The 12,191-nt window shown below is 39.3% G+C and overlaps 1 protein-coding gene across 2 annotated transcripts in view; it reads left to right on the top strand.

Moving 5' to 3' along the window:
• The window catches only part of RB1CC1 (RB1 inducible coiled-coil 1), a 183,276-nt gene that overhangs the window by 91,134 nt on the left and 79,951 nt on the right, over positions 1 to 12,191 (top strand). For both annotated transcript variants that reach the window (XM_077270491.1, XM_077270490.1), the window contains exons 10-14: positions 4,745 to 4,826; positions 5,758 to 5,819; positions 6,633 to 6,736; positions 9,185 to 9,311; positions 9,487 to 11,399. In XM_077270491.1, coding sequence (XP_077126606.1) covers positions 4,745 to 4,826; positions 5,758 to 5,819; positions 6,633 to 6,736; positions 9,185 to 9,311; positions 9,487 to 11,399 — 2,288 coding nt within the window. The remainder of the gene's footprint in view (positions 1 to 4,744; positions 4,827 to 5,757; positions 5,820 to 6,632; positions 6,737 to 9,184; positions 9,312 to 9,486; positions 11,400 to 12,191) is intronic.

Genomic DNA, 12,191 nt, shown 5'->3' with positions numbered 1-12,191 from the left:
CCCCCCTGGGGCAAAGTAAAAAAGTTAAAAAAAAATTTTCCAAATGTGTAAAAAAAAAAAAAAAAAAAATATTCCAAAATAATGAAAAAAAAAAAAATTATTCCCATAAATACATTTCTTTATCTAAATAATAAAAAAAAAACAATAAAAGTACACATATTTAGTATCGCCGCGTCCGTAACGACCCGACCTATAAAACTGGCCCACTAGTTAACCCCTTCAGTAAACACCGTAAGAAAAAAGAAAAAAAAAACGAGGCAAAAAACAACGCTTTATTATCATACCGCCGAACAAAAAGTGGAATAACACGCGATCAAAAAGACAGATATAAATAACCATGGTACCGCTGAAAGCGTCATCTTGTCCCGCAAATAACGAGCCGCCACACAGCATGATCAGCAAAAAAATAAAAAAGTTATAGTCCTGAGAATAAAGCGATGCAAAAATAATTATTTTTTCCATAAAATAGTTTTTATCGTATAAAAGCGCCAAAACATAAAAAAATAATATAAATGAGGTATTGCTGTAATCGTACTGACCCGAAGAATAAAACTGCGTTATCAATTTTACCAAACGCGGAACAGTATAAACGCCTCTCCCAAAAGAAATTCATGAATAGCTGGTTTTTGGTCATTCTGCCTCACAAAAATCGGAATAAAAAGCGATGAAAAAATGTGACGTGCCCAAAAAGTTACCAATAAAAACGTCAACTCGTCCCGCAAAAAACAAGACCTCACATGACTCTGTGGACCAAAATATGGAAAATTTATAGCTCTCAAAATGTGGTAACGCAAAAAATATTTTTTGCAATAAAAAGCGTCTTTCAGTGTGTGACGGCTGCCAATCATAAAAATCCGCTAAAAAACTCGCTATAAAAGTAAATCAAACCCCCCTTCATCACCCCCTTAGTTAGGGAAAAATAAAAAAAATGTATTTATTTCCATTTTCCCATTAGGGTTAGGGTTAGGGCTAGGGTTGGGGCTAGGGTTAAGGCTACAGTTAGGGTTGGGGCTAAAGTTAGGGTTAGGGTTGGGGCTAAAGTTACGGTTAGGGTTTAGGTTACATTTACGGTTGGGAATAGGGTTGGGATTAGGGTTAGGGGTGTGTCAGGGTTAGAGGTGTGGTTAGGGTTACTGTTTGGATTAGGGTTAGGGGTGTGTTTGGATTAGGGTTTCAGTTATAATTGGGGGGTTTCCACTGTTTCGGCACATCAGGGGCTCTCCAAACGCGACATGGCGTCCGATCTCAATTCCAGCCAATTCTGCGTTGAAAAAGTAAAACAGTGCTCCTTCCCTTCCGAGCTCTCCCGTGTGCCCAAACAGGGGTTTACCCCAACATATGGGGTATCAGCGTACTCAGGACAAATAGGACAACAACCTTTGGGGTCCAATTTCTCCTGTTACCCCTGGGAAAATACAAAACTGGGGGCTAAAAAATAATTTTTGTGGGAAAAAAAAATATTTTTTATTTTCACGGCTCTGCGTTATAAACTGTAGTGAAACACTTGTGGGTTCAAAGTTCTTACAACACATCTAGATAAGTTCCTTGGGGGGTCTAGTTTCCAAAATGGGGTCACTTGTGCGGGGCTTCTACTGTTTAGGTACATTAGGGGCTCTGCAAACGCAATGTGACGCCTGCAGACCATTCCATCTAAGTCTGCATTCCAAATGGCGCTCCTTCCCTTCCGAGCCCTCCCATGCATCCAAACGGTGGTTCCCCCCACATATGGGGTATCAGCGCACTCAGGACAAATTGGACAACAACTTTTGGGGTCCAATTTCTCCTGTTACCCTCGGGAAAATACAAAACTGGGGGTTGAAAAAGAATTTTTGTGGGAAAAAAGTTTTGTTTTATTTTTACGGCTCTGCATTATAAACTTCTGTGAAGCCCTTGGTGGGTCAAAGCACTCACCACACATCTAGATAAGTTCCTTAGGGGGTCTACTTTCCAACATGGTGTCACTTGTGGGGGGTTTCTACTGTTTAGGTACATTAGGGGCTCTGCAAACGCAATGTGACGCCTGCAGACCATTCCATCTAAGTCTGCATTCCAAATGGCGCTCCTTCACTTCCGAGCCCTTCCATGCGTCCAAACGGTGGTTCCCCCCCACATATGGGGTATCAGCGCACTCAGGACAAATTGGACAACAAATTTTGGGGTCCAATTTCTCCTGTTACCCTCGGGAAAATACAAAACTGGGGGCTGAAAAATAATTTTTGTGGGAAAAAATTTTTGTTTTATTTTTACGGCTCTGCATTATTAACTTCTGTGAAGCCCTTGGTGGGTCAAAGCGCTCAAAACACATCTAGATAAGTTCCTTAGGGGGGTCTACTTTCCAAAATGGTGTCACTTGTGGGGGGTTTCAATGTTTAGGCACATCAGTGGCTCTCCAAACGCAACATGGCGTCCCATCTCAATTCCTGTCAATTTTGCATTGAAAAGTCAAACGGTGCTACTTCCCTTCCGAGCTCTCCCATGCGCCCAAACAGTGGTTTACCCCCACATATGGGGTATCAGCGTACTCAGGACAAATTGTACAACAACTTTTGGGGTCCAATTTCTTCTCTTACCCTTGGGAAAATATAAAATTGGGGTGAAAAGATAATTTTTGTGAAAAATATGATTTTTTATTTTTACGGTTCTGCATTATAAACTTCTGTGAAGCACTTGGTGGGTCAAAGTGCTCACCACACCTCTGGATAAGTTCCTTAGGGGGTCTACTTTCCAAAATGGTGTCACTTGTGGGGGGTTTCAATGTTTAGGCACATCAGAGGCTCCCCAAACGCAACATGGCGTCCCATCTCAATTCCAGTCAATTTTGCATTGAAAAGTCAAATGGCGTTCCTTCGCTTCCGAGCTCTGTCATGCGCCCAAACAGTGGTTTACCCCCACATATGGGGTATCGGCGTACTCAGGACAAATTGTACAACAACTTTTGGGGTCCATTTTCTCCTGTTACCCTTGGTAAAATAAAACAAATTGGAGCTGAAGTAAATTTTTTGTGAAAAAAAGTTAAATGTTCATTTTTATTTAAACATTCCAAAAATTCCTGTGAAGCACCAGAAGGGTTAATAAACTTCTTGAATGTGGTTTTGAGCACCTTGAGGGGTGCAGTTTTTAGAATGGTGTCACACTTGGGTATTTTCTATCATATAGACCCCTCAAAATGACTTCAAATGAGATGTGGTCCCTAAAAAAAAATGGTGTTGCAAAAATGAGAAATTACTGGTCAACTTTTAACCCTTATAACTCCCTAACAAAAAAAAATGTTGGTTCCAAAATTGTGCTGATGTAAAGTAGACATGTGGGAAATGTTACTTATTAAGTATTTTGTGTGACATATCTCTATGATTTAAGGGCATAAAAATTCAAAGTTGGAAAATTGCAAAATTTTCAAGATTTTCGCCAAATTTCCATTTTTTTTGCAAATAAATGCAGGTAATATCAAAGATATTTTACCACTATCATGAAGTACAATATGTCACGAGAAAACAATGTCAGAATCGCCAAGATCCGTTGAAGCGTTCCAGAGTTATAACCTCATAAAGGGACAGTGGTCAGAATTGTAAAAATTGGCCCGGTCATTAACGTGCAAACCACCCTTGGGGGTGAAGGGGTTAATGTCAGAAATTGAGAAAAGCAGACGTGTGTCTTTTTATAGAGTGTATGTAAACATCTGGTTTCAACTGTATGTAACATAAATATGGTGTTACGTGCGTGTGTGTATATAGATATATAGTGCACGTTCTTTATTGAAGAATTTTTAGAAGTCTTATTATTATTACAGGCAGGGTTACTATGACAGGTGACACTTTTTTCCATTGCTGATGCCACACACTCGCCAAGCACAATAAGTGACATCACAGCTGACCCTGACCCCCATCTTTCAGAGTGAATTTTTCACACGATTATTGGATGCTGCTATCTTGCTGCTAATATACAAGTGAATTTCCTGAAAGAACGGGGAGTTAGTCTAAAATTCTCCCCAGTGGCCACTGTGAAAATTGCAAGATCTTTTTTTTTTCTTTGAAATGTAGATTGTGAGATGAAAAATGTTTTTAAAAAAATACATTTAACATAAAAAACTGCTTTAAACAATTAATTTTCAGATGACATATTCCCTTTTAAGCTTTGCCTCCTCTGATGCATGTGATGTAGATACCTTGACATTTACCTTGAACTTAAAGCCGTCTGTTGCCAATTGCAAAATTGAATTGGCAGCGCTACTAAGTAGTTGTTTTTTTCTGTGAAGCAGACATTCACGAAAAGCCACCATTGTCATAGAAGCTATAGTTCGTCTCGGAAAGGGGGACATTCCATTATAGCTTCATTGATGAAAATAAAAAGTCTCAGTATGTGGTGACATAATTTACATTTAATAAAGCATAAAAAACACACTATAAAAATGTAACAGGGCTACAATCGTGCTGACCCATAGTGTAAAGTTCTGATTTATCCTGAATAGTGAATGCTATAAAGACGTATCTCAGTGTTCTCCATGGTGCTTTTTCTGCTACTAGGTCAGAAAAGTAAAAAATCTTTGGCCATTTGAAGACAGTAATGGGAATATGAAATGGCTGCAACCCCAAGGGGTTAATGGTATGGTGTCTTATCAATATTAGTATTATGATGTTGGCCCGGTACATGCTGTGGCTGCTCACTGAGCTGTATGGAATATAATTATATTCAGTTTGTTTTATTATTAGTATATATTTTTTTAACTTTAGCATTTCTTCTGTTACAGTGGGCAAATGCCTTAGTAAAAGATGGAAAATCTCTTTATGAAAACGAGAAGGCAAAAAGGGAAACTTTTGGGAAAATCTTTAGTAAGTCTTGTATGGTGATATTTGTCTACTGATAATTCGGCCAAGCTCACCCCCGCATATGTCTAGAGATGCCAACAATAGTGTGCTAATGTAATAACACACATATCAGAATTCTGTTATATTCCTCTACTTCCCCATCATCCATGAATGGTTTTAAGGACTCTACAGAGTTTATTCTGTTTTAGGACCATGTTCTGACGAAAAGCAGAGAAAAAGATTACAACGTTAGACGATGTTCACGTCACTATTTGAGACTTCTGTCAGAAATATATCTTGGGAGGACTCCTGACCTATAGCTTTGGCAGATTGTAGATCTTCACCCAAAGCAAGACCGCCCCACCAGCACCATAGAATCGGTCACCAGTCCCTACTCCTCCCGCAGAGTTCTCAGTATGATCATGGTTTCTCCGGCAGACGGTGAAGTGTGACATGACCAGCCTGTGACGTCATTGTGAACCGCTACAACCCCTGCAGTTCCAGGGCTTCACTAATGATAAAGGCAGGAGAGATCAGGGAACTCAGGCTCCTCCGCTCCCCGCTTATTAAGCTGTCCCATGGTTTATGAAAATTAGGAATAGCACAATACAACTGGGACATGTAGTCCCACACATAGGTTCTGCATATGTCTTCACCGTTCTCTTGCCTGATAGGGTGAGTGAGCTGGAGAAAGACTGTGGCTCTGGCCAACATATAACACATCAGCCATTGTATTGGTGACCAAATTACAAATTATTACCAAGGCTTCCTCTGCTACCAGCCTCATAGAAGCAATGTGATGTTTGTTTATTTTAATGTAAATAAATCAACATTACCCGTGAGGGTGCACAGCCTCTGATTGTGAGGCGAAACCTTCTAACTCTATAATATACTTTTGTCATCGTGGTGCTGCAGGTCGGCGATGTAGCCACTAATTTTATTTTTATTCTAACAGGGAAATCCTATTTAAGAAATCGTCTCTTTCGAGGACTTGACTCTTGGCCTTCATCTTTCTGTGTATGTATACTGTAATGACTATTTCTTTTTTTGTCTGGCATTTGATACTCTAAATTGTCAATGCTAAATATTTTACAGTTTTTCTTAAGCAGGCCTTACATTGCAAAATTAGTTTGTCCAAAAAGGCCAATTTGGGATCTGTTTTGTTGCCATTATGCAATTTGTCTTGATATTGAGAGGCCGATAGCAGAAAGCTAGTGATGGAATTTTTAGGTTTGTGTTGCATTCCAAAAAGCCGAAATTAAGAGCTCATTCAGACAACATTGATTTATCTTGGACACAAAAAAACAGATTGTTGTTCAGTAGTGTTTTAGAAATGGAGTCCGAGGGCTGTCCGGCTACTTCACAGACCACTTTCGACAAGTGGCTTTGAAAGCTCTAACACTATGGTCCAAAATCTTTAGATTATAGCATTTGTTTTAATACAACATGTGTTACGTCATGAATATTGAAAAACATAGGGAGATATTTTTTTGCGTGTGTCCATTAATTTATATATGGATTATCTAAAGGGCCAAATGCCAATAATTCCTTTTAGTTCGTGTGTGGCCATTGGCTTGCCATGGGTGGCCACCGTTTTGGGTGGCGGGCTAGCCACACTGTGTGTCTGTGTTTCATTCCACCCGGTGAAAATTGTAAATATGAATGAATTGTATATGATCCTCTCTTTTATGTTATTGATTTGTTTATTGCATTGTTTGGGTTATTTCATAATACACCACATGTGCCTCTCGATGGTGTAGTTTAACAACTTAAAACTCTTTTTATTTTATTTTTGCTTTATTTCATAAAAATTGTGCATTTACAATTTAGACCCGAAAGCCAAGAAGGTTTGATAGTGAGCTTCCCGATATCTCTTTGAACGACCTGCAGTTTTTACAGTCACTCTGTCCTCCAGAAGTCCAACTTTTCCTCAGGTATGTCTTTTGAAAATACATATGTCCTCCCTCTATAAATGTAGGGTAAGTCAGCTTCTCCTAGTGGATGGTATTGATGTGCACAGCCGATAAGATGCCCTCTCCTTCATTTTCTTCTGTCTCCTTTCACACTGTTAATTTTCATGTGCAGCCATAACCCCTCCATTCTGCCTACATTGTACAATATTGGATACATTTTTTGGGTACTGGTAAAGTATTTTGGTATTTGCAAAGAACCTGCAGGCAGGGGAAAGAGGATCAACAGGCTTCTGCAAATTAAAGTACCAGCGGGTTTTTTTTTTTTATATTGTCACTGGAGTAGTGTCATTAATGTAAGTTCTCTGCGTTGGCCGGTTGTTTGCTGGGTGAGCCGGAAGTCACAACTCAATGTAAGTCTATGAGAGCCAGAATGAAGGTCTCATAGACTTACATTGAGAACTTGTGACCGTCACCTCTGACTTCCGCCAGAAGTTGCTGTCACAAGATGGTTGAGATCAAAGCAGCAACTGGAATATATGAAGATGTCAGCTAGCAAGTAGAATGCTAGAATCAGGGAACTTAGATTAGTAGCCCCACTACAGCGCTGAAAAAGCTCGCTGCAGTGGTGCTTTAAGGACGAGGTCACTTCCATTATAAGATGTACAGTAAAGCATTTTTTTCTCAATTGTGTATGGTATGTGGGGGTCATTGTCATCCACAAGTTTTGAGTCCACCGTTAGCTCAATTTTTGCACTCACATTTTAATCAATATTTATCCATCTGAATCCTCCTCCAATTTCCCAGTCGCTTCTGGTCATTTTTTTTTTTTTTCCCCCGACCTTCCTTGTCCTAACAAGTTACCTGCTTTTTTCAACGTGCTTTAGAAAACGTAACAGGAGTTAAGCACTGAAAGAAATTTCTAATTTTTTATATTTTAGGTTGCTTTTTGAAGAAAAAAAAGATTTGTAAAGTGCGTTTTTCATGTTCCCATTCCTTTTGACATTTCATATCGCTACTATAGTGAGTCATAAGAGCAGGCAGGTGGTGACCTGGATCAAAATAAATCTTATTAAATTATGGTTTCATTCAAAAGCCGCACATATGATGTCTGGCATTGAAAATATTGTGCAAAACAAGATGAATCCCAAGATGAGAAAGATTAACGGTTTGCATGGTTGTACATCTCTGTCAACTTTAATAGTTTCATCAAGCAGGAGCCCTTGGGGACCATTGGAGTTGTCTATTCTTTATAAAGCAGAAAAGTGGCATTTAAAGAGGATCTGTCATGGAGATAAACATTTTGTATATTTGGCAGCTGGTATATGCCATAATAACTTTGAAATGTACTTAGGTTTGTAATATATTTTCACTTCCTTACATGTCCTTCAGAACACTATGGTGGTCTGGTTCATGAGACCCTCATTGTACACTAAAGAAAAATAATCTTTTCTAAAATGCACCTCTCACATGGGCATGAGTGCAAAAAAAGCTTATAGACTTTTTATTGAGCCTGCACACTGCGCACTGATGCAGGAGCTCAGCGCTTCTGTCTTGAGCAGCTTCAGAGCAAGATTTTTAGCAACTGGTCAAAATGTCAGAATCTAGACCGCCACAAATCTATAGGACCATAAGTATGGGAAAACCTATTTAATAGGATCTGCCAAAGTCATAAGCGGATTGTTTTTGCTCTTATTTTATTCTTGCCGCTCTGATTAGTTTTCCAATTTTTTAGTCAATCCAACGTACTGTTCCAAAGATATGTGTCTTTTTATTGAGTGCTAATTTTCTGGTCTTTACCAAAGAGGCGTGGCTTGCACAAACCTCTGGGTCGTGTCTTAGTCTACTCTGCATTATTACCCCCTGAGCTATGCTGCATGGGTGAAGACCATAAAAATTGGCAATAAATAAAAAGGCTCATATCTTTGAAACCCGGATTTAAAAGGGAAAAGAAAGAAAACTCTGGCAAGCAGCGGGAACAAAATAATTGCAAAAACTGGCCTACTTTTGACTGAATAAGGGAAAAAAAAGATGCCACTTCTGATAAGGGTGCAGCCCAGTGGGCTTTCAGAAACACAAAGCGGGACTCGGTTATGGGAGTTTGGGACCATACATTGGGTGCAGTAGTAACTAGAACTACTCGTACATGCTAATATTCTGACTGCATTGTGTACATTTTACATATGTTGTAGTTTATATTATTTTAAACGGGACAAATGATGCTACACAATGCAGAGGTTAAAAAAATGACAGGCGGCCTAGAATAATCAAGTTTAATGTGAGAACGACCTTCTCCCGTCTCAAGGGAAGTCATTAAAGGTGACATGGTTCCTGGAATCTTCCTATAGGCACCTCTGCTCTTCTTACTCAAGTGATTGAACTGTTCTGTGTCTTACGCCGTGTTCTTTATTTTTTTTATTGAAAAAATGAACTCGCTATGTATAATTTTTAGCTTGCCTTTTGTCTCTTTAGGGTTCCTTTGCTTTGTGATTTTGAGCCTCTACACCAGCATGTACGTGCTCTACATAACTTGGTAAAAGCTGCACAAAGTTTGGATGAAATGTCACAGACAATTACAGATCTGTTAAACGAGCAAAAGGTACATTTGTTAAAATTGTGCGTACTGCCAAAGGAAATATTTGTTCTGCAAGTTACTCAAAACTTTGGCTGGATATTTGCAACACATGTAACATCACAATCACTTTTATGTAACTGGACAAATAATGCTGTTATCTTATGACACCTTATCTCATATCCCTGCTTTTAATTTTTAGGCTTCTAATGGCCAGCTCTCCCCGCAATCTGTAACAGTGAGGATTGAGAATGCAACCGAAATTACAACTACTACCTCATCCAAGTCTCCTCCATCACTCAGTCTTCAGGGTCCCATTTGTCCTTCTGTTGCCATTCCAGGACCTTTAGAAGAACTGTCTCCAGACAGCATTGACGCTCATACGTTTGACTTTGAAACAATTCCCCATCCAAATAGTGAACAGGCAATTAAACAGGGTTCTTTAGATTTGGACTCATTAGCGGATAGTCCGGAATCTGATTTTATGTCTGCGGTTAATGAGTTTGTTATAGAGGAGAATCCGGTCTCTCCCAATATCAGTGATACACAAAGTCCAGAAATGATGGTGGAGTCTCTGTATTCTTCTGTTATAAATGCAATCGACAACAGGCGAATGCAGGATACAAAAAGCAAAGCTAAAGATGACAGTGTGGAAAACGCTTCTTTGAAAACCTGTCTGGAGAAGTGTAAAATGGTGGCTCAGGAATCGCAATCTAACTTGAGAAATTTCAGAGAGGAGCTTTGCCATTTGAGGAAACACGTACAAAGGGAGCAAAGTGAATTTGCCAATGCTATTAAAACTGTTTCTTCTGAGATTCTAAAAATGATCGAACGCTCCAAGGTTTCTCTCGAAACCGCCTTAAAAGCGAGGCATTTAGAGGAATTGCAGCGCTTACAAGACTCATATGAGAATCGCCTCCATGTATCAAAGCAAGAGCATGAAGTGAACGAGGAAACCATTGCCCAGTTAAAACTTTACATTGCGGGCCTAAAGGATGATTTGCAGGGTAAAGATAATGAATTTGCTGCAATTCGAAGGGAAAATGAAACCTTTCTTTGTTTACAGAGCGAGAAGGATGAAAAAGTTATCCGCCTTCAAAGTGCCATGAGGGAGCAGACGTGTGAAATTCAGAACCTGAAGCAGTGTCGGGAAGTGGCGCTCGAGGATGTTAAGACTCTTCATGCCGAAAATGAAGAAAAACTTCAACTACTTAAGGAGGAATTACTCATTTTAGAACAAACACATTTAAAAGAGTTAGAAGAAAATTTAAGGCTCAGGCATGCAGAAGATATTGAAAATGTAATAACTGAACACAAGGGTAATGTGGAACAGATAAGGAATGATAATAAACTCATGATAGACCAGTTGCAGGAATCGTCCGCAGCCACTGCTCAGGAGAAGGACTTCCAGTTGCAAGATTTACGCTGTAGACTTTCAGAACTCACAGACATTCGTTGTAAATTGGAGATGGAGTTGGCACTTAAAGAGGGAGAAGTAGACGAAATGAAGTTAGTCCTGGAGGAAAGTCAAATGCAACAGCAGGATGACTTACAATGTCAACTGGATGAAAAGACAGAAGCCCTAAAGAAGGAGATTGGAAATCTGAATGGCCTGATGCAAGTTCAGAAAGAAGAACATGAGCTAGGACTTGCCCAACTCAAAACACTATTGACAGCTGAAAAAAATCAGTGTATTTCAGAACTTTTAGAACAAAAAGAAGCAGAAACCAGCTCGTTGCAAAAAGACATTAGCCATTTAACGTCTGCCCATCAAAAATCTCGAGAAACTGAGAGTAAGCTCCAGGAAGAAATAAGTGCCCTCCGAAGTCAACTAGATCATAGCTTGAAAGCATTTGAAAAACAAACTGAAGACCACGAGAGGTCTCTAAAAGAGCAGAAAGATGTCTATGAATCATCAATTCGGAGATTAGAGGAAGAGCGAGATCAAATTTTGTCCACGCACAAGCTTGAAAGGGAATCACTCCCACAGAAGGGTCTGTCAGATAAAGAGGACCCTGCACACCTTTCTCTTACAGACGTTGATGTACACAGACAAACTGTTGAAAGTGAGCTTTTAGAAAAAATTCAGTTCCTTGAGCAGGAGTTAAGTAAAAGGTAAGAAGACGTTTTCCCTTCTTTGCTCGATGCAAAAAAAAAAAAATTGAAATTATTTTCTGTGAGTCCAGTATGTTGCAAAACATTTACATTTGTATTATTATTTATTGTATTTTTTTTTTAAAGATTGGCCATAAATGGCTTTTGTGTGGGCTGGTGTTTGATGAATGGTCTGCTTTTTGAGGTACATAGCTGTGGAATATTCCCACCGGAGCAAAATTTTGCGTGAGACGATACCATTTAGCCATGTTTTGGCCTTTTTATCTATTCAACTATTTTCCTCTGAAGCTATACCAAGTTTTTGACAAGTAACAGACTTTCCTTTGAATTTTTGTAAGAATACGTTGCAAAAGAGAGGAAGCCTAGAAAATAACATTGTGGGGCTCCTTCAATGCGCCACTGACTTAGCTTAGCCCCGTAATGACCTATCCCATCTTTATAGTCATGGATTGTCAAGGAACTTATGAAGCTGGCTCAGGAACTGAGTTTACTGTATACGAGAAACTGCAGCGGACATATACCTTATTTTTTGGATTATAAGATGCATCGGACCATAAGACGCACCTAGGTTTTAGAGGAGGAAATTAGGGAAAAAAATTGAATAAAAAAAAAATGGTCAATTCTGTACTTAATATCCCTTATCCTGGTATATATGGTCCCCTCGTCCCTATCATGGTATCCATGGCTTCCTCATCCCTATTCTGGTATGCATGCCCCCCTCATCCCTATTCTGGTATTCATGGCCCCATCAAGGTCCTGGTATGATTGGTCCCATCCTTTTTCTTGTATGAT

Source organism: Ranitomeya variabilis, chromosome 6, assembly GCF_051348905.1.
Source record: "Ranitomeya variabilis isolate aRanVar5 chromosome 6, aRanVar5.hap1, whole genome shotgun sequence".
Lineage (NCBI taxonomy): Eukaryota > Metazoa > Chordata > Amphibia > Anura > Dendrobatidae > Ranitomeya > Ranitomeya variabilis.
The sequence above is the reverse complement of the archived record's forward strand: the minus strand, read 5'-3'. Positions and strand labels throughout refer to the sequence as shown.